General features: G+C 36.9%; 12 protein-coding genes across 12 annotated transcripts; 6 read left to right on the top strand and 6 right to left on the bottom strand.

Moving 5' to 3' along the window:
* Window positions 1–6: 6 nt before the first annotated feature.
* Window positions 7–2262, bottom strand: C9374_000095 (uncharacterized protein; the record flags this gene model as incomplete). Its single annotated transcript, XM_044699693.1, has 5 exons — window positions 7–517; window positions 580–1345; window positions 1489–2032; window positions 2082–2090; window positions 2152–2262. The coding sequence occupies 5 exons, from the start codon at window positions 2260–2262 to the stop codon at window positions 7–9; spliced, it is 1941 nt and encodes a 646-aa protein (XP_044552648.1).
* A 588-nt stretch (window positions 2263–2850) lies between these two features.
* C9374_000096 (uncharacterized protein) lies at window positions 2851–4384 on the top strand (the record flags this gene model as incomplete). The annotated part of the gene is made up of 3 exons (XM_044699804.1): window positions 2851–3920; window positions 3971–4098; window positions 4158–4384. 3 exons carry the CDS (start codon window positions 2851–2853, stop codon window positions 4382–4384), a joined length of 1425 nt encoding a protein of 474 aa, XP_044552649.1.
* An 80-nt stretch (window positions 4385–4464) lies between these two features.
* On the top strand, window positions 4465–6061 carry C9374_000097 (uncharacterized protein; the record flags this gene model as incomplete). The annotated part of the gene is made up of 3 exons (XM_044699915.1): window positions 4465–4859; window positions 4937–5436; window positions 5481–6061. The coding sequence occupies 3 exons, from the start codon at window positions 4465–4467 to the stop codon at window positions 6059–6061; spliced, it is 1476 nt and encodes a 491-aa protein (XP_044552650.1).
* A 210-nt stretch (window positions 6062–6271) lies between these two features.
* Window positions 6272–7552, top strand: C9374_000098 (uncharacterized protein; the record flags this gene model as incomplete). The annotated part of the gene is made up of 1 exon (XM_044700026.1): window positions 6272–7552. The coding sequence occupies one exon, from the start codon at window positions 6272–6274 to the stop codon at window positions 7550–7552; it is 1281 nt and encodes a 426-aa protein (XP_044552651.1).
* A 324-nt stretch (window positions 7553–7876) lies between these two features.
* Window positions 7877–9262, top strand: C9374_000099 (uncharacterized protein; the record flags this gene model as incomplete). Its single annotated transcript, XM_044700137.1, has 1 exon — window positions 7877–9262. One exon carries the CDS (start codon window positions 7877–7879, stop codon window positions 9260–9262), a length of 1386 nt encoding a protein of 461 aa, XP_044552652.1.
* Window positions 9263–9543: 281 nt separating this feature from the next.
* On the bottom strand, window positions 9544–10903 carry C9374_000100 (uncharacterized protein; the record flags this gene model as incomplete). Its single annotated transcript, XM_044685495.1, has 2 exons — window positions 9544–10772; window positions 10864–10903. 2 exons carry the CDS (start codon window positions 10901–10903, stop codon window positions 9544–9546), a joined length of 1269 nt encoding a protein of 422 aa, XP_044552653.1.
* A 323-nt stretch (window positions 10904–11226) lies between these two features.
* C9374_000101 (uncharacterized protein) lies at window positions 11227–12288 on the top strand (the record flags this gene model as incomplete). Its single annotated transcript, XM_044685606.1, has 2 exons — window positions 11227–12109; window positions 12200–12288. 2 exons carry the CDS (start codon window positions 11227–11229, stop codon window positions 12286–12288), a joined length of 972 nt encoding a protein of 323 aa, XP_044552654.1.
* A 179-nt stretch (window positions 12289–12467) lies between these two features.
* Window positions 12468–12803, bottom strand: C9374_000102 (uncharacterized protein; the record flags this gene model as incomplete). The annotated part of the gene is made up of 2 exons (XM_044685717.1): window positions 12468–12677; window positions 12726–12803. The coding sequence occupies 2 exons, from the start codon at window positions 12801–12803 to the stop codon at window positions 12468–12470; spliced, it is 288 nt and encodes a 95-aa protein (XP_044552655.1).
* A 258-nt stretch (window positions 12804–13061) lies between these two features.
* C9374_000103 (uncharacterized protein) lies at window positions 13062–14132 on the bottom strand (the record flags this gene model as incomplete). Its single annotated transcript, XM_044685828.1, has 1 exon — window positions 13062–14132. One exon carries the CDS (start codon window positions 14130–14132, stop codon window positions 13062–13064), a length of 1071 nt encoding a protein of 356 aa, XP_044552656.1.
* Window positions 14133–14290: 158 nt separating this feature from the next.
* On the bottom strand, window positions 14291–15334 carry C9374_000104 (uncharacterized protein; the record flags this gene model as incomplete). The annotated part of the gene is made up of 6 exons (XM_044685939.1): window positions 14291–14805; window positions 14853–14860; window positions 14914–14933; window positions 15000–15005; window positions 15065–15182; window positions 15273–15334. 6 exons carry the CDS (start codon window positions 15332–15334, stop codon window positions 14291–14293), a joined length of 729 nt encoding a protein of 242 aa, XP_044552657.1.
* A 601-nt stretch (window positions 15335–15935) lies between these two features.
* On the top strand, window positions 15936–16967 carry C9374_000105 (uncharacterized protein; the record flags this gene model as incomplete). The annotated part of the gene is made up of 1 exon (XM_044686050.1): window positions 15936–16967. One exon carries the CDS (start codon window positions 15936–15938, stop codon window positions 16965–16967), a length of 1032 nt encoding a protein of 343 aa, XP_044552658.1.
* A 365-nt stretch (window positions 16968–17332) lies between these two features.
* On the bottom strand, window positions 17333–18049 carry C9374_000106 (uncharacterized protein; the record flags this gene model as incomplete). The annotated part of the gene is made up of 1 exon (XM_044686161.1): window positions 17333–18049. One exon carries the CDS (start codon window positions 18047–18049, stop codon window positions 17333–17335), a length of 717 nt encoding a protein of 238 aa, XP_044552659.1.
* Between the last annotated feature and the right edge of the window lies 1 nt (window position 18050).

Here is an 18050-nt window from a genome sequence, read left to right on the forward strand (position 1 = left end):
TTGTTCTTATTCATAGGCATTAAAATTTTGAGTATTTTCTTGCTCAAACGAGTCAAGTATTTGCTCTAACTCTTCACTGTGCATGAATACCTCAGTTCCATAGGTTGGAAGCACTCCTTGTGTTGATGAAGATTGCATGTCATGTGGTGGTGGCTCAAAGTTTTGGGAATGGCTTTCCATCTCAACAAATGAGGGAGGAAGCTGGCCGTTTGAATTCACAGCATTATTCGAAATGAGAGGTCGTGAATTGGCAACATTTCCCATGTTGATACTGTTACAAATTTGAGCGAGTAGCTCAGAAACGGACGGGTCATGCAATGCCACAGTGTTAGCAGCAGAAATAACTTGTTGATGTGAGGGGAATAAAACTGGTAATTGTTGTGGAGTAGAATGTGTTTCACCAGAAGAGGGAGACGACGTTGAAAATGAAGAAGACGAAGATGACGAAGTGGTATACGTAGAAGGTAGTTCTTCAAATCTGCTTGTTGATGTTTGTACAGGAAGTGTGGTGAGCGTGCTGGTTATTGGTAAATGTTGCAGGTGAGGGGTGGTGTTGTCATGGAAGTTTGTGACACTAACTCTTCTAATGAATTAATACTTTTGGCGAATTTCCCTTCAATAACTTCTTCTTGCTCTTTCATAATGATCGAACAAAACTTCAATACTCGTCCATAGCGAGTGCCTAATATCCTCAAAGCTCTTAAACCCTTAGCTACATATTCATAATAATCAACTCCATCAGCTCCATTTACACGCTTTCCAACTCTTATCATCCTTATTATGGATAAATGCACTTTGCAAGCTCCAGCAACGACGCTGGCCAAAGCCACAGGCACCATTGGGAATGTTCCTTTCACTGTTTCATCGATAATTTTGTTTGCTGAAACCTCAATAAGATGTCCTCTAATTCCTGCTTCTATCAGAATTCTCATTCTTGATCCGTGATAAACCATAGCATCAGTAATAGAGGATAACTCTCTCTGTTCTGGCGTGAAAGCAAACGTTTGATTGTGCAGTGTAAGGAACGAGCAAACGCTGTCCAAAAGTCCTAGGTAGCTTATTACATTTTGAGGAGTAATTTGTTGTCGAGCAATCGTCATGTACTCTTCAGGCATTTGTCTTCCTGTAGCATATCTATAAATTAGAGAAAGTCTATTACACATAAAGTGATCATCGTCTGTGGAATGGAAGTTTTGAGAATCAATACTCAACTTGGTAACAGTTTTCCACTTGTCCAAGTTTTTGACTTCTTGAGAAAGAGCTTCATGATCCAATAACGCTTTATCATTAAAGTAGTGATCTACAGTGTTAAGATAAAACCTCGCTCGACTGTCATCACCTTCTCCTGCAAAATAGTATGAAAGGTAGTTGAATGTGCATACCACAAAGAAGTCATCATACTTGTCAAATAACGATGACAATAATTGTTTTGAAATATTGATATCTTCAACAGCTCTTTCTTTTCGTCCAAATCTTTGTTCAACTAACGCTTGTATCGAAAATACCAAGCCATGAGCTCTGTATTTTGGTGTTGACTATCATTGAACAAGAAGTCCTCAAAAACTTTCTTGGCAACAACAGGATGCCCACTTGAAATAATGTTGTAATATGTATCAATGGTGTTTCTTTTCAAAAATTGTTTGTACAGTGAATAGTTTTCAGATAGTAAGTTGTTTAAGGTTGTAGGAATTAAAGATGTGAGACGCTTTCGAAGCTCTAAATCTTGGTCTCCAGGCGATATTGTTGGATAAGGATCTTTTCTTTGTGCATATCGTTGCCTTATTAAATCAATTTGAGGAGAGCATGTGGTAGAATTGCTTCCAACGGTCGTCGAAACGAGAGCGTCCGATGATGACGATGCAGTGGAAAGGCATGGTTGTTGAAACAATGAGGAAGGAGTTTTGGCAGCCTCCAGTCCTTGTTCTGGCTTTTTCTTCTTGTTTTTTCCTCCACGAATTCTTCCCTTCTTTTTGGGAATGTTGTAAATGCATTCTCTACCTCTTAGTAAGCATTCGCTGCAAATTGGTAGTTTCTTAATATCACGTTATTTGAGATCAAAATGTACATACTTTTCAACTTACCTTATCGCACTACATGTCGTAATTGAAAGTATTGATAGATGAATGTAATCCTCTTGTCAACTCTACATACCTTTTTGTGCATAGACCTGCACGTGGAACATGCAATAGGATGGTACGAAGCATTTGGGTCTCTTGGCTCGTCATCATTGTCGAAATAATCCTCTGAGCTGTTGTTCATCATTTCAATAAATTTCAGAACTTGATATTAAAAAAACAAAAATTTTGTGCAAAACTCCGATGGCAGGTGATGGCTCCAGTACGAGAGGAGGAATAATTATTTGCGAGATAGAATCGTCGTACACAGATACAGCTGTGTATGTAGTATCCAGTGAACACCAAGAATAACACGGTCCGAGTTTATTCTCTCGGGGTTTCAGTGTGATGATGAAAGTATGGAAAACGGTTGGAACTAACGGCTATCAGCGCGCTCAAAATGGCTTCTATTTTTTTTAATGGCACGGGGTTCTTCTCAACAATGTTAACATTGTAAAGACGAGTCCAACAGATACATTTTGGCAAATTGACTGGCAATGTGTGGGTTTCTAGGTTGACAATTTTAGAGGTTGCAAAATGGAATCAGCCCCAAAAATCCTGACATCGAATGTTCGAGGATTCTTGAAGCACATTTGTTGTTAGAAGATCTTACCCCACGCTTTCTGAATAAACAAATGTGCTTCCAAGAATCCTCAGTGTGTTTTCATTGACCCACACAAATCCAATTAATGGTCGAACGAGACTTCCCGCCATGGAGAGAACGTTAAAAAAAATAATGCCACAAGAAAAGTGCCTTTCCGATGTTGTTGAAGGAACTTCATCACTTCTTCACAAGCCTTCTTCATCATCATCGCAAAAACAAAAAAGAGAGCATACGGAACATGTTGCTCTTTCCCAAGATTTGTTCTTGTTGAGTGATAAAACATTTACACAACAATTTTCAAAATTATATGAACATCGTATTAAAACACTCAAACCTCCATTGTTGAAGAAGATTTCCAAACTCTATCCGAAGGCTACACATGCGAAATCCATGCTAGATCTTTCCATGGGAGTGGAATACACAGTGGTCGGTACTCTTTTTAAGGAGATGAAGTTAAAACCAAACATTTTGAGAGAATTCACATTGGACAAAACAGCGTCTGAAGTGGAACAAATTGAAAACCGAGATAATTATGTATCCGATAACGATTATTTAATTCTAGAAGATGTCAATGGTTCAAGATGCAATGTGGTATTTGAAGGAAAGCAGTCAGAAAAGAACAAAATAATGACTAGCCAATTAGTGACGGGAATTGTGGCAGGCTTGTTTGGAGAAATAGACAGCAATGGAACTTTTATTGCAAGAGATATTGTCTTCAACGATATGGCACCCCAGAATGCAATTTCTTCCAATACTAAAGACGCGTATTTAGCAGTTTTGTCAGGCGTCTGTGTCAGCCATCCAAAATTTGACGCAGTTGCAACTCAATTGGCTTTTGATTTCATCACTGGATTGGCAACGAGTGGAACATTAGTTGACAATGTTGTGACCAAGATATCTCGAGTTATTATTGCAGGAAATGTTGTTATTGCACCTGAGGATCAAGGAAAGCTATTTGATGTTAGAGGATCGTTGAGACCAAAGGAATTAAGCTCAATTGCTGAATTCATGAAAACTTTTGATATTTTTGTTGAACAACTTGCTTCAAATGTAGATGTGGACATTATGCCTGGCTCCAACGATCCATCTAATGTTACAATCCCCCAACAACCTATCCATCCTTTCATGTTTCCAAAGAGTGCATCATATTCTACTTGTCATCTCGTTACTAATCCTCACATAATAAGAGAGAATCATGTAGAGTAAGTACTGACTTTGAAGCTTCTCATTGTTTATTGACAATTATATGCAGTGTTGTCGTCACATCAGGGCAAACAGTACAAGATGTTGAAAAATATTCTGTCTACAATTCTAGATTGGACATTATGGAAAATATGTTGAAATGGGGGCATTTAGCTCCAACAGCTCCGGATACAATGAGTAAGTTTGACTACATTTTGAGTGTATTTGTGTAACCGTCGTCATTAACCATTATTTAGGGTGTTATCCTTTCCAACAAGCAGATCCTTTTATTATCAAAAACACACCTCATGTTTTTGTGTGTGGAAATTGTTCGAAATATGAAACGAAACTGCTAGAATTTGAAAATTCTAAAACTCGATTGATTTGTGTTCCTGAATTTGTCACACAACCTATAATTGTTCTCATTAATTTGAGAACTCTTGATTGCTTCCCTGTACACTTCTCAACAGAGCATGTGATCTAATCATCAATAAACAGATGTCACGTGGTGATAAAAGACGCCATAAAAACACGTGTTGTGAAATTGTAAAGTTTAAAGAAAAAATGAATCAACTCGGAATTTTGAAAAGCAAAGCCTCACTTCCGACATCATCGTTGTATTTTATTCTGATGATGATTTCAGTAGCCTCTTTATTGATTGTACAACAATGTGGGGCTGAACTTAATTCTATCGAAAGAACAACCTACGGTGTTGGTCCTGATTTACTAGAAAAATATAAGCAAACATCGGAGAAGCAACAATTTCAATGTTTACAATCAAAAGAATTGATCAGCTTTGATTCTGTGAACGACAATTATTGTGATTGCAAGGACGGAAGTGATGAACCTGGAACAAGCGCCTGTAGCAATGCAGTGCTATCTTTCAACTCTGACACAAAATTCTATTGTAAAAACAAATATTTCAAGCCACAATACATTTCTCATAGCAAGGTCAACGAGTAAGTAACAACCAATAACAAGATAATTGAAGATGTATGAAATGACTTAAATTGTTATGAAATAATATTAATTCCAGTGGAGTGTGTGATTGTTGTGATGGCTCTGATGAAAACTTTGCCTCCACATTTGGTGAAGCCTCTATGAATGTTTGTGAAGATACATGCAAGGAATTAGGAAAGGAAATTGTTGCTTCTTTAGAAAACGAAATTAATGCAATGAAATCTGCCATGAGCTCTGTTGCTGCTGATGTTGAATATGGAAAATCCAAGATTGCCGAATTGGAAAATCAACAAAAGGATTTAACTCAATCAATTTCGGAAAAGGAAAAAACTTTGGAAGAACTGAAAATTAAAAAAGAAGAAGCTGAAAAAGTTGAACAATTACAAAAAGATTTATTGAGAGCAAAGAAGAAGAAAGAATGGGAAGAGCAACAGGCTCAACTTCCAAAGGAAGCTCCACCTTCAGAAGAAGCTAAGGCTGAAGCTGACTCTCAAGAAAATCAAGCTGAAACTCCTCAGCCACCCTCAGAACCAACCTTTGTTGATGACGAGGAAATTATTAACTTTAAATTTCCAGGTAAGTCACTATTTCATCAAGTGAAACGTTATTATATAAGCTAGATGTGTATTCAATATTTACGCGACCTTTACAATGTATTCGCCACACAACTTCATTATTTAAATTATATTACCAACACCGTATTCATGATATTGATGCTCTTGAATTATTTAACAAAGCTGCTGAGGAAGCAAGAAATCAATACAATCAGTTGAACAACGAATTGTCTAATTTAAGGAACTCGTTAACTGATGTTCAAAAGAAATTAACAAACAATTATGGAAAAAACAAAGAATTTTACAAGTTGAGTGAATCCTGTTTTGAGATGCAACAAAAACAATATTCGTATGAAGTTTGTCCTTACAACAAGGCCAACCAAAAGGAGAACTACTCGTCGACACTTCTAGGCAATTTCAAAGATTTTAATAGTGCAACCAACGTCATGACTTTTGAAGATGGTCAACATTGTTGGAAAGTGGGAGCAAGAAAGGCCATTTTGAAACTGAAATGTGGAGGCACTAACAAGTTGGTAAAAGTAGATGAGCCTTCAACATGCGAATATCACTTGGAAATGGAAACTCCATATGCTTGCTCATTCGATTTATTGAAGAGCAAGGAAGCTGAGCTTGCAGCATTGCAATAATTGAGAGTTATCTTTGTCGTCTCATTAAGAATTTTAAAACATTAAAAAATTTCACTCAACTCGCAGCATTAATTGGTCATCCAACCAACATGGATAGAGATCTTGGTATGACCATTTACTGCTGATTCCTCGTCAGTACTCGCACAAGAGGAATTTGCGGTTCAAATTGTTGACATTCCTGTCACGTTCTTTTGAAAAAAATTCACAGCCATGCTTCCATCACAAGCTCACACAGATGCATCATCACCACCCTCTTCATCATCAAGAGTTATCGAGAAACCCAATTACACCATTCGATTATCACAAGAGCCCACCTTCAGTGTTTCACCTGAATTTCCATCCAGCTTGCAATCACAATTAAAAACCAATCCACCCTCATGTTCCATCACATTGGATCGAGATGGAGCAGGAACACTCACTCTTCTATCAAAAAACGATCCACAGAAATCCACTCAACACGAGATTACAGGCTTTATTTATGATGAAGATTCCGTTCCAAAATTTATGGCATCTGTCACCTTGAACCTTGGTCATCCAACTCTCGTTCATCAACAACATGGAGATCTCTATTTTGCACTTTACCCAAATTATATACTGGGTCCTCAACATAATCAACTTAAAATTCCAATCAAAAGTGACTATGTGGATGGAAACGTCAAATTGAAAGGTTTGAAAGAAATACTAGATTATGTGGACGACAATGAAAAGTTATTAGCACCATGGAGAATTAAAGCTGGTTCCTTGTTGTTGGGAGGTAAAATCAGTGAACATAATCCAACAACAACTGTGACAGTCGAATTGCCAACTAATATTCAGAGAAATCAACTAAAAGCATTCCGATGGAATTTATTGATCTATTTGAACACGTTCGAGAGTAGTGACAATGGTGTTTGTCCATTTGTCATTTATACCAGCAGTGAAACATTTTCATTTTCGAAACGACACTTCACAGAAAATGACGCCAAGTCAAAGAAGAATTCTCGTAACAAAGGTACAAAAAGAAAACAACAATATCCAGAAAGTGATGAAGATTATCACGATGATCAAGATAGTGATGATTATGATGATACAGATGAGACGGATGATGACGAAAGCGACTCAGAAGATGATTCTTCCTTCCAGATGGTTCCCTCTACACGATCGACTCGACGTAGCAAGAGTCTTTCGAAAACAACGTTACTGACCTCTCCATCCTCGAAAGAGATAAGTACAAGCCCAAAGAAAAGCAAACCTTCGACTTGTTCCGAGTTGGAATCTTCAATCCCACACCCTCCTCATATATTAGCACATTACCAAAATGTTTCTAAACATTACAAGATTGTAAAAAAATTGAATGATCTTTCCAAGATTACATCAGAGAAGAGTGATTTAACATGTATTACAACAGAAATGTTTGACTTTTTACAAGTAATGGTACGACATTTATCAAGTAAGGGACAATTGAACATGACAAGGACCATTCGGACGACACTGCATGTCGTGATGTATTGACAGAATTTGAACAATTGAAAAGCCTGCACGAAATGAATCATTATATATTTTCTGCACTTGTGGTGTTTATTTACGATTTACAGAGGAGGAATGAATTACGAAATGTCGTGGAAAGTGTTTTGTGAAGCTTCGTGTGGGAATTTCTATTGATCTATTTCTAAATGATCATCACTCTGTAAAAAAACAGAAATATATTAGATGCTATTCTGTACCATAGATCTCTCAACAAGAATTCATCTTTTAAATGTATTGTTGCATTCAACCACAAGATGTTTTAATGAATTTTTACAATTTGACATTTTTAATTTTTTTCAATTAAAAAAAATGATTCATTCCAAAGAAGAGTCTTCATCATCATCAACAGCATTGAAAGCACCCAATTATACCCTTCAATTCTCGGAACCTAAATGGAGTGAATCTCCTGAATTTCCATCCAACTTGCGCACACAATTAAAATCATGCAAGCCTTCGTGCGCCATCACGTTGGATCAAGAGGGAGCAGGAAAACTCACCATTCAATCAAAACATGATTGTCATAAATCTTACCAATACACCATCTCTGGCTTTGTATATGATAGTTTTACCGTTCCAATATTCATGACTTCTGTAAATTTGAATTTTAAAAATTCAACTCTTATTCGTCAGCATGGAGATCTCTATTTTGCACTGTATCCGAATTATATTTTGGGTGGACAGCGCAATCAACTTAAAGTTCCTGTCACAGGCCCGTTTGTGGATGGAGAAAAGAAGATGAAAGGGCTTAAAGAAACACTGGACTATATCAGCAATAATTTTAAAGATTTGGCACCTTGGAGAATTAAAGATGTGTCTATCGTGATGGGAGATAAAATTAGTGAAAATGATCAACCAATTACTGTGAGCGTTGAATTACCAAATATTCAAAGAAATCAACTAAAAGCATTCAAGTGGAATTTATTAATTTATTTGTATAAACCAGGTAGTGACAATGGAGTTTGTCCTTTTGTAATTTATACCAGCACTGAAATATGTTCATTTTCTAAAAGACATTTCACAGAAAATGATGTCAAGACAAAGAAGCCGAGAAGAGGAGATAAAAGGAAGCAAATTGAAGAAAATGATGAACCGTATTTGTCAAGTAGTGAAACTGGTGATGATGAACAAGATGATGGTGACGATGAACAGGAGTCTACTGAAGAATCAGAAGACAATTCGTTATTTACTAAGCGTTCTCGAAGAAGCGCTAGAAACGGTAGCATTAGTACATCGAAATTTTTTGCTTCTTCGTCCAAAGATGTGAGCTCACCTATCAAGAAAAGCAAGAACTCAGAAATTTCTGAAGGTTCTTCCACAAAATCTCAGCGAAAAAGAGAACAACAAGCAATGATTGAAAATACAATGAAAGACTTGGAAAAGATAATGTCTGAGAACAGTAATAAGAGAATGCTCAATCAACAAACGTTCACATTATTGCAATTGATGATGAGAGAAATGTTGCAGCAAGGTAAACTAGATATAGTTCCTTTTGATACTGGGAATCCCCTTTATATGAAACTTTTAACAACAGTATCAACCGAAGAGTCTTTGAAAAAGATTGAACAATTGAAAGGATTGGAAGAATTGAATGATCACATGTTTTCTGTCATTGTCGTTTTCTTGCTTGGTCTTGCCTCTAGGAATGATGTAAGAAAGCATGTGGAAAAAACTGTGACCATGATTTTTAAGAAGTAATCATGTTATTGTTTATTAGGTGACATTCTTAGCTTGGCTTAACAGGAAACCTCAACCCTCCTTAGCTGTTTTAGGAGCGTCACTTAACGATTCACGTTCTAGTTAATGATGCAAATCCAATAACGAAGATCTCGTATAAGGAATTCCATACTTTTGGCACAACATTTCAGAAACCATTCTTCCAGATTCAAAAATTGTAGGCAATCCACTTCCTGGAGAGGTATGAGCTCCCGTTAAATACAGACCTTCCAATTCGTTGAACTTGTTTCTAGGTCTCATACTTAACATTTGTAGCAGGTTATGTGAGAGTGAAAAAACAGACCCATTAAACACATTGTGTTGTGATTGGTCCAATCTATCTTTCCTTGACTGTCCATGAGATTTGGAATTGGAACAAGAACATATAAACCTGATTTGCCTTTTGGTGATACTGTCTTGTCATTCACGCATGAATTTCTCACATAAATGGATAAGTCGTCGGTCATGTAACCCTCTGAAATGGCTTTCAAGTTCGCTGAATAATCATCTGCAAATGAAATGGTATGATGTTGAATTTCTGGATATTCCTTGTCAAGGGCAAGATACATCATAAATGTGGAACATGAGAATTTCTTCTTTGCAATTTTGCTTGGTTTCCATTGTCTCAATAGGTTTTCTGCGTTTGGAATTAATTGATGAACTGCGTACGGAAAATCTGCATTAAGAACTACCTCGTCAAAATAGTATTCATTTTCTTCCTGTCCATTTTCCTTAACCTTGACCCCTTTCACTGTTCTAGAGCGCTGATCGATCAATAATTCTGTCACAGGCGTATTCAATTTCAAAGTGGTTCCATTTTCAGAAGCAGCCATGGCCATCGTTCGAGGAATTTCCGAAAGTCCACCTTCGACATGATAAACACCAAAAGCATGCTCTACAAAAGCAATAATTCCATAATACGCTGGACAAGTGAACGGACTCATACCCAAATACTTGGATTGAAAACTAAACGACAATTTGCTCAATGGATTTTTGTAAAAATCTCCTAACATTTCATGCAATGATTTTGGGAACTGCATATAAGGTAGAGCCTTAACTGAATGCATGCTCACTATATCACTATGAGAGGAATAGGATTTTTGAAGGAGTGGAATTAAATGTTCATATCGTTTTGATTCCCACTCCGACCATCGTTCATAACCTGAAACATCTTCGGGAACGACTCTCCTCAATTCTTGTATCATTTTGTCCCGTTGAGAAAAGTCATAACAATCCATATACTTGTCCTTATTAAATTGCAGACGATACATGGGATCTAATCGTTGAAATTTCATATAATTGGAAGAGTTCTTTCCTGAATCTTGAAAAACCTTATCGAGTACGAATTTCATCATCAGAAACGTTGGGCCCAAGTCGAATTTTGAATGACCCACTTGTAAAGAGCTGGTTCTTCCTCCTACTATTGGAGATTTCTCAAAGAGTGTTACTTGGAAGCCTTTGGCTGAGAGAATCATGGCTGTTGCGAGACCTCCTAAACATTTCAAAAGTTCATCCATAATGATTCATGCAAGTGGATACATGTATGACCGTCTGAGAGTCTGTACACAATGAACAACACTTACCTGGCCCACCACCAACAATACCGATACGAGCTGGGGACATTTCAAGAACGGATGAAGGAAATATATAATTAGTAATCAAATGATACTGGCTTTTGTTTTCGAGTTGAAAATGTTTGATTCGGAGGTGTACGCCAAAGAAAATCAACAAGGCATGATTGAATAAGGTTCAAGTACAGGCTAACCTCTAAGGTTCAAGTTGGCTCATTGATGAGGTTCAGCGTTGGTGTGATTCAAATCTGTTAAAATCACCGCATTCCTTACACGATTTGTGTTGAGGTCCAATTCCGATTTCAAGAACTCTTTGGGTCGTCTTGAAATGTTATTTCACAAGAACAAAACCACCACCACTTCAAATAACAAAAAATGTCAACTTCAGATAGCCAGAGCATTCCAATGTTTGCAAACAAGAAATTTGGTTTTATCGGAACAGGAGCCATGAATGGCTCAATCATTCGTGCCATTGTTAACAAAAACAGCAGTCATGAATCGTCATCATCATTTCCAATGATTAAACCACAACAAATATTTGCCTATGATCCCAATGTTGAATTTTTAAACAAAATTGTGCAAGAAACCAATATTCAAAAATGTTCAAATAACAATGAAATTATTGATACGTGTGATGTGATAATTCTTGGAGTAAAACCTCAAGGCTTAGAGAGTGTGTTGAAAGAAGCCTCTTCAGCCTTTGCAACCAAGAAATCTGACTTGTTGTTAATAAGCATTGCTGCAGGATATAAAATTTCAACCATTTACGAGCATTTAGCACAAATTGCTCAAGCAAATGAGAGAGCATTGGATGAATTTTTCAGTGTGGTTCGAGTGGCACGAGTGATGCCAAATATTTGTTGTACTGTTGAGGAATCTGCAAGTGGATATGTGCTGGGAAAGCCTCCACATGGAGCTTCAAAACACATAACTCTTGACACCATGGAAAATGACAAGTCCATGGTTCAGGCCATCTTCTCAATGATTGGTGAATGTGTGAGTTTAAGCGATGAGAGTTATTTGGATGCTGTGACAGGACTCTCAGGAAGTGGGCCAGCTTTTGCATTCATGTTCATTGAAGCCTTAGCAGAGGCAGGAGTATATTGTGGTTTGGCGAGAGAGACAAGCAATATTTTGGCAGCACAAACAGTATTGGGAGCTGCCAAGATGGTCCTAAAGGAGAAGGTTTCACCTGGAGTATTGAAGGACAGAGTCGTTTCTCCAGCAGGAACCACATCTAGAGGAGTTTTAGCTTTAGGTAAGTACAAAGTAGAGGATTGAGCATCACGTGGCTTACTGGCTTATCATTGGTTTGTTGTCCTTGTTGTTTGATACTGTGATATGGCAGAGGAAGGAAGTTTCAGAGGTACGGTGATGAAAGCGGTGATTGCTGCCACCGAAAGGAGTATTGAATTGGGAAAGGTATCAAAACTATAACGTGATGATGATTAAATGTTGTTGCTGCTGATATTAATTATTCTATTTATTCCTCCGTCGATACAATGAATTTGGTTATTAATAATTCTTGTCTGATGATGCGGAGTAAATAATACTACAATGGAAGTGAGAGGAAGTGGAGTGATGATGGCAGCATATGATGATGATTTGACCAAAATTTAAAAACCACCAGTTTGTTCAACAAGCACGTCAATAACATCCTGATCGTCCATTTCTAATTCATCAGCCGTTTCGTTTCCGTTAATTCTGTTTCCATCAAAAACAAAACGAACAGAAGCTGCACTGAGACCTTGTCTCTTGCAATAAGCCTCCATCAACTTCTTCAAAGGTGTACTTTTCTTGATCTTGAAAAATACTTCCACTCCGTCCTATTGGGTGATGTTGATACTCAAATCATCATCAGAAAGAATACTTACTTGACTCACCACTTTAACATTGATGTGTTGCTCCTTGCCTTCAGCTTTAACGTCTCCTTTAGTGTCTTCTGCGCTCATATTTTTTGAATGTGTGTTTGTTGGCTCGCGTTGCAAAAATTCGTGCTTTTGATGTTCAATTCGACCAAACAACAGAATTTTTTGTTGGATGACGAAAAATTTGTGCAACAATACTAGCATTCATCTCTTTCAAGAGAGGATCGTGTCATCAACTCCCAAAGCAGGTGATCAGCAACGTTTGACACCTTCTCAAACACACTACTTTCATCTGGTGTTTTTAATATTTTCGTTTGGGAATAATTTTGGTAAGTTTCTCTTTTATTTCAAGTCTTCACGTTTGTAGGCGAGTGGAGGAGGGTGAAGAAGCATGTCTTTGAATTCATTAAGAGCTTGAACGCCTCTAACTTCCTTACCGAGAAGGGGCATTTGGATGATGTGAAAATCTTCATAGAGCTCGAAAATTTGCTTCAAGTACTTGGATTGAATAATTTTTCTTGCTTCACAAATTTCGCATGGCTCTTTCTTGGTATCTTTGAGAACAAGTTGATTGACCACAATATTATGAGAATCAATGTTGAAATTAGTCAACTCTTGGACTAATCTTTCAGTTTCATACACAGACAAGAATTCTGGGATGCACACACATACAAATGTTGTCTTTTTAGGATCTTGGAATTGTTGTGTAATTTGGTCGACATTCTCCTGAAACTTGTGCAATTTCTCTTCGATTTGTTGTGGACTTGTGCTATCCGATGAGCCTCCACCAAATAATGATCCAAATTGAGTGAACATCTTTCCAATGTTTGATCCTAAAATATTTCCGAGAGTATTTTTCATAACATTCGGTAATGCTAATAATCTGAGAGTGTGACCGGTGGGTGCAGTATCAAAAACTACCACATCAAAGTTCATGTTGTTCACTTGTCGTAGAATATGAACAAAACTTTCAACCTCATCAAGACCAGGCAAGTTTGTAGAAAGATTCTTCATTAAATTTTTCAAAATGCCTCCTTCCTCACTTTCGCTTCCATCATCCAACAAACCAGATAGCATGGATTTCGAATCACTTGGATCAATTTCCACGCAATATAAATTATCAAATCCATTCACAAGGGTCGGATCCTTGCTAAACTTTTGAGCAAAAGCATCGGACAAGTTGTGTGCAGGATCTGTACTAATCAACAATACGTTCTTTCTACATTGAGCCAAGTGCATGGCAATGGAACTGCTGATGGTCGTTTTTCCGACACCTCCTTTTCCTCCTACAAAAATCCATTGCAATGATTTTTCATCTAGTAAATTTTGAATGGTAGGCTCGAGGTTTAAATCTTCATCAAAATCTTCATCATCACTCAATGCTAAATCGTCCGCATTGTGTTTGGAGAGCATTTTTTTTGAGTAACGGAAAGGGACTTGTTTTCAGAGCGGCTCGGAATTTTGTTATCCTCTTCCGTGTGACGTTGCAATCAGAAAAAATTCATGATCCACCACCAAACAATTAATACACGTTCATCTTGAAAGTGAGTTTATTGTGTGAATAAATACTTTCACTTCCCTCCACAACAACCAGTGGAATTTTGACATCCTTTCTTTTTACTGTCACCATTGAGCCCATCTTCTGTCTTTGGCATGTCCTTAACAAGTTTGTCAATATTAATGATACCAGAATCACCTCCTGTATCCTTGTTGTCACTTGAATATTGGATAACCTTTTGATGAAAATTCAATACTTGTTCTACAATCATTTTGACAGCCTTATCCATGTTTGTTTTTTCTTTCACTGAAATTTCAACCCATCCTGCGAAATTATGGTTGGCGCAATACTCGTCTAATTGAGATGGTTTGAAGTTAAGTTTATCATTCTTGGGTAAATCAATCTTATTGCCCACAAGAATGCATGGAATTGGAATATCATCAGACTCGTTTTCATGAAGTGCTGGAAGAAATACCTTTGAATCAATATCTAATTTCCAATCTTTTGTGTGATCGAATGTGTTTGGGTTTGTCACATCATACATGACGACCGCTACGACAGCATCTCTATAGAATACCGATGTCATTGCTAATACACAAAATTATTAGCAATTTGGTAATATATAAGAAACTTACTTCCGAATCTATAGAAAAAGAGAAGATGACGTTGCCATTTACATCATGAAAAAAAGCTTACCTTTCTTGACCGGCAATATCCTGTTGAGAATGTCACAAGTCATTTCAATATTTTGTTGGAACTATTAATAAATTCGAATAACATACCCAAAACTATTGTATTGATATCAATTCCGTTCTAATTTCATACCAGTCAAAATTTTGAAACTTACTTGCAAATTAAAACAAGTATTTTCGTCGTAATCATATTCTTTGTACGAGAAATCTACTCCTAAAGTTGATTTGTAAGTATTTGTAAAATAATTATTGACATATTGTTGGATAAAGGCGCTGCATAATTCCGATGATCATCAATTATAAATTTCAAAGAGAGAACAAATGTTTAAAAAATCAATTCCAACCAGCAATCAAATACTCTACGTTTTCCCACAAGTCGAATCTCCAACAAAAATAATTTTGTACATGTATTTTGCTTTGGACATATTTACAATAATTGTTGTTGGTATTGTATTATTCTGAAGAGTTGAATTCCGAGAAGACGAAACAATGAATTTCACCGTTGGAAATTTTTTTTAATTTTTTGAAAAAATCTTTCTTGAACTGAATTAGTTTATAATATTAGGATAGGGCTTGGTCTAAACGAAGTGACTAAAAGCCATCATTATTCACTAAGGATGATCAAGTCTGGCACGCGTCAAACCCAATATAACCTTAGAGCGGTTACTTTCCACTGGATTGTCTTTACAAATTCAAAGCAAATTCTGTAAGAGACTTCAGTTTTTGCAGAAAACAATTCCTTCAACCTTAATCTTCGTCATTAACAAAGTTCTCAATGCTCGATTCACTGTCAACAAAGACCAAATGAACTCGCATGACTTTTTTTCAAAATGAAAGACGACAACTCATTTTTCTGTCCCAGAAATCAACCCCTTGCCTTTTTGAAAAATATGTCAACCATCCACGTTGCCTTATTTGCGCACCTATGCACTATGAAATCTGATCTATGACTCTACTGAATTTCAGCACAATAAGAAAGCTTCATCATCACACGCTGTTCTTTCCTACAGTTCCAACAATAATTGAATGGGCAACAAATCTTCCACCTCAAAGCAGTCGTCATCATCAAACACTTCTCCTCCGCGAATACGACACCAAAGTTCGGGCTCAAACTTCAACAAAATCCTTCCTGTCCATACGAGCGATCAAGAAATACAATTTACAAATGATAAAATCAAAGATGTGTCGTCCTCTCTTTCCGATTCTTTAGAACATACACATATTATGTCCCTTGGGCAAAATGACAAAGGGCAATTGGGAAGACTTGTATTCAAAGAGGATGATAGTGAACAATATCCGCTGGGACCGATTTTAGAAGTTTTCCAAGGTGGAGAAGACAAATCATTGCATAACATTTCAACACAAGAATTCGCTTCCAAAATTCTCAAAGACATCAAGCTTGTAGCTTCAGGAAGATCACATCTATTGCTTGTCACTCAATCGAACAAGTTGTTTGGCTTAGGTTTCAACAATTATGCACAGATTGGACTGCCAGAGCATGAACAATATGTCACACGACTGAGAGAAATTCCTCTCCCTGACAAGGTGTCATCTATAGATCATGTAGCTGCTGGTTGGTTTCATTCTCTTGTGGTTGTGGATAAAAACAAGGTCTATTGCAGTGGCCATTCGTATTTCGATCAAACATTTGATGTGAAATCTGGAAGTAGTTTTCGACAAGCAACGAAATTGGATTTCTTGCATAGAGATGACTCTCGAATAACCTTAGCAAGTGCCTCTACTTTTAGCTCAAGTTTGCTTGTCGATAATTGGAAGATTTATGCATGTGGAGAAATGAATGCGAATGCAAGTTCAACAAATTTCCTTGTTCCTGGATGTGAAATTTTCAAGAAAGAGTCTATCAAATACTTTAAACATGCCGATAAGGGACTCATAGTTCTCACACAAGCCAATCAATTATATTTTGCGAATAAGGACAAACAATTTTTCTTGCTTCAACAAAACGTATTTTCCATCACACCTTCTCACATGTATGAAACTGTGTTCCTATTGAGGAATAATTCTAATGTGTTAACGAGTGCAATTTGGGTCCGTTAAGCACTCGATCCAATGTCAGTATTGCACCATTCGTAGAAAAATATGGATTACACAACATTCAAATATTTGCTGGATATTGTTTCTATTATCTTGTTGTCAATAGAAAGAAGGTGTACAGTATTAATGGCAGCGAGTTTAAGGAAATTTTGAATCTTGAAGGAATTTCTACCAGCGTCCATGTCAAGGAAATTGTTGCAACATCGGACTGTTCTTATTTCATCTTTGAGAATAGTAGATCGACAACTTCTGAAAAATTAATGAAATCACGCCTCATTCAAAACGAGAAATATGCAGATATTCACATACGAACGTCATCAGCATCGTCCTACTTGGATGAGTAAAACAAATTTGTCAAATCTACACGATCACTTTTTTGGACCGTCTTCCTGGCCCAATACTTTGAGAATGTATTGAATCACTCGATCGTTGCTACTGAGTGTTAATTCCAAGTGGCCTAAATCCTTGAACTTTTTAGCAAAGCTTGTTTCAGGATGATACTTTCTTAATTCTTTGTAGTGTCTGAGTATACATTGCTTGGGAATCACTCGATCGTCGTCAGCATAAACGATATAGATTGGAATATTGAGCTTGTCATAGTAATCGAAAAAGTCAAATGGTTTTTCAGTTCCATAGACTTTCTTATTGGTCTCTGGACCATAATCATATGCTAAAAACCTTCCACTTGTACTCATTTGAATGAGATGCTCAACCACTTTGACCGAAGTTGCATTGAAGGTATGATACACTAAATTATGGACATATTGGAATGGATTGTTTTGAGTTTTACCTCCCAACACAAGAGCGCTTGCAAAAGCAGAGAATAATGACCTCGTGGCCTTATGGTTGTTGATATCTTGAATAACTTTTGCCACTAGAATTTTCATGGTCTTTGAAGTAAATCCAAAATAATTCCAGAATGGTAATTTTCGAATGAGAGGAATTGTAAATGATAGGTAGTATAGCAATGTTGGAATCTTTTGATGATTTCCAGCAGGAGAAAGAAGTATTACCTTATCAATATAGTGTTCTTGATTGTGAGCTTTGCACCAAGACATGTAAGCCAGGATACATGCTGCACCCATT

This window comes from Naegleria lovaniensis (assembly GCF_003324165.1).
Source record: "Naegleria lovaniensis strain ATCC 30569 chromosome Unknown tig009, whole genome shotgun sequence".
In the NCBI taxonomy this organism is placed as follows: domain Eukaryota; phylum Heterolobosea; class Eutetramitea; order Acrasida; family Naegleriidae; genus Naegleria; species Naegleria lovaniensis.